Source organism: Penaeus monodon, chromosome 32 (genome assembly GCF_015228065.2).
Source record: "Penaeus monodon isolate SGIC_2016 chromosome 32, NSTDA_Pmon_1, whole genome shotgun sequence".
Lineage (NCBI taxonomy): Eukaryota > Metazoa > Arthropoda > Malacostraca > Decapoda > Penaeidae > Penaeus > Penaeus monodon.
In genome coordinates, this window is record NC_051417.1 from 22,641,636 (window position 1) to 22,643,052 (window position 1,417).

General features: G+C 39.9%; 1 protein-coding gene across 1 annotated transcript in view; it reads left to right on the forward strand.

The window, feature by feature from the left end:
• LOC119593605 overlaps positions 1–1,417 on the forward strand; it is a gene marked incomplete in the record, with an annotated part of 44,688 nt that overhangs the window by 735 nt on the left and 42,536 nt on the right. Inside the window, 1 exon segment of the mRNA XM_037942560.1 lies at positions 10–277. Within this exon segment, the coding sequence (XP_037798488.1) occupies positions 10–277 (268 nt within the window).

A 1,417-nucleotide genomic window follows, 5' to 3' on the forward strand; every position in this document is an offset into this window, starting at 1 on the left:
TCTTGGGGTGAGGTGTGTCCCAGTGTGACCTATATCAAGAGGGACCTGCCCGTGCCCCGCTTGCCTGCAGCCGACGCGAGCGCAGAGCAGGACGAGGAGCAGACCAGTTACAACACCACGGCCACCCTGCCCCTCCGCGCCGCCAAGGGACCCAAAAAGGACGGCGGCAACAAGCAGCAGACAGCAAATTTCGACTTGACGGCCAATCTAGAAGAATGGCGACAGAAAGTAAGATGGTTGGAGAGGAAACGCAGATCGAAGGACATTCGAATTACAGGTAATAATAAATAAATAGCCATTCATACCCATTTTATGTACGAATTGTCGATCGAACATGATATAGCAAATAAAAAAATTCGCTGAATTGTTATTTAATTTGATATTTATTTCATGTAGGCAGTTTACGAAAATGGTAAGCATGTAGGTCTATCAGCTATACAACGGACATGATTTTGCATAGACGCGCATTTCAGGTAGATCTATATTGGTAGACAAAGGGCCCCATAATATTTTCATAAAATATATGTGCCCGTAAATACGAATGCATATTGTAAGTGAAAAAGAAGTATTCACTCTGTCTGACGTAAAAGAAAATGGCGTTCACCATGAGGGGTTTATAAAATACTGGTCACTACATTGTTTAATTGTAGCCCCCTTTAACGCTAATCATTGTAAACTGAAATGCGTATAACTATCCCGACTAATTGTGCTTATCTGCCGGTTCACTTTTTACCAAAGCAGTGTCATAATTTTCGACCCGATTATCACCAGAGATTTGTTCCTTTGCCATAAAATTCCAGTTAAAGATGGCGTGTTGACATACACGGCTGTTCCGATGGCATCTTCCTCGCTTGGCGCTTGTTGCTCTTCATATTTAATTAGTGTCTGGATGTTAATATGATCGTATTTTATTATTGGAGTTGCCGGTGTTCGGGAGGAAATGAAATCAGTAGTTCATTTTCATGCCGATTCGTTTTGAATAATTACTCGAAACGTGGTAGTGGAATTTTATGCACAAATTTTGTTAGACGTGAATATTTTCGTTCGGATTTAATGGTTATAAGCAAATACCAAGCTTGTGACATCGTTATAGCCTACCGACATATCTTTAAATACAAGGACTAGAGTTGTAGTACGATTTACAGATTCTTAGTAGAAACATGGATATAATCATAACCTCGATTAAGGCATTAAGACATACCATGAGGATGAGGTAGGAATTACTGAAGCGTCTTGTGTTCACTGTGGCAAACGTAGAAAATAAAACTAAAAGTTAAAGTTTGCTATTTTTTCTGTCGAAATTACAGGCATTGAGATAGACCATTCTTGTTCATACTTTTATGGAAGCATCTAGAGATGAAAGGTAACAAATTTGTAAAGTGGAAAATCAGTGCAATGTGAGACGACGACGACGACG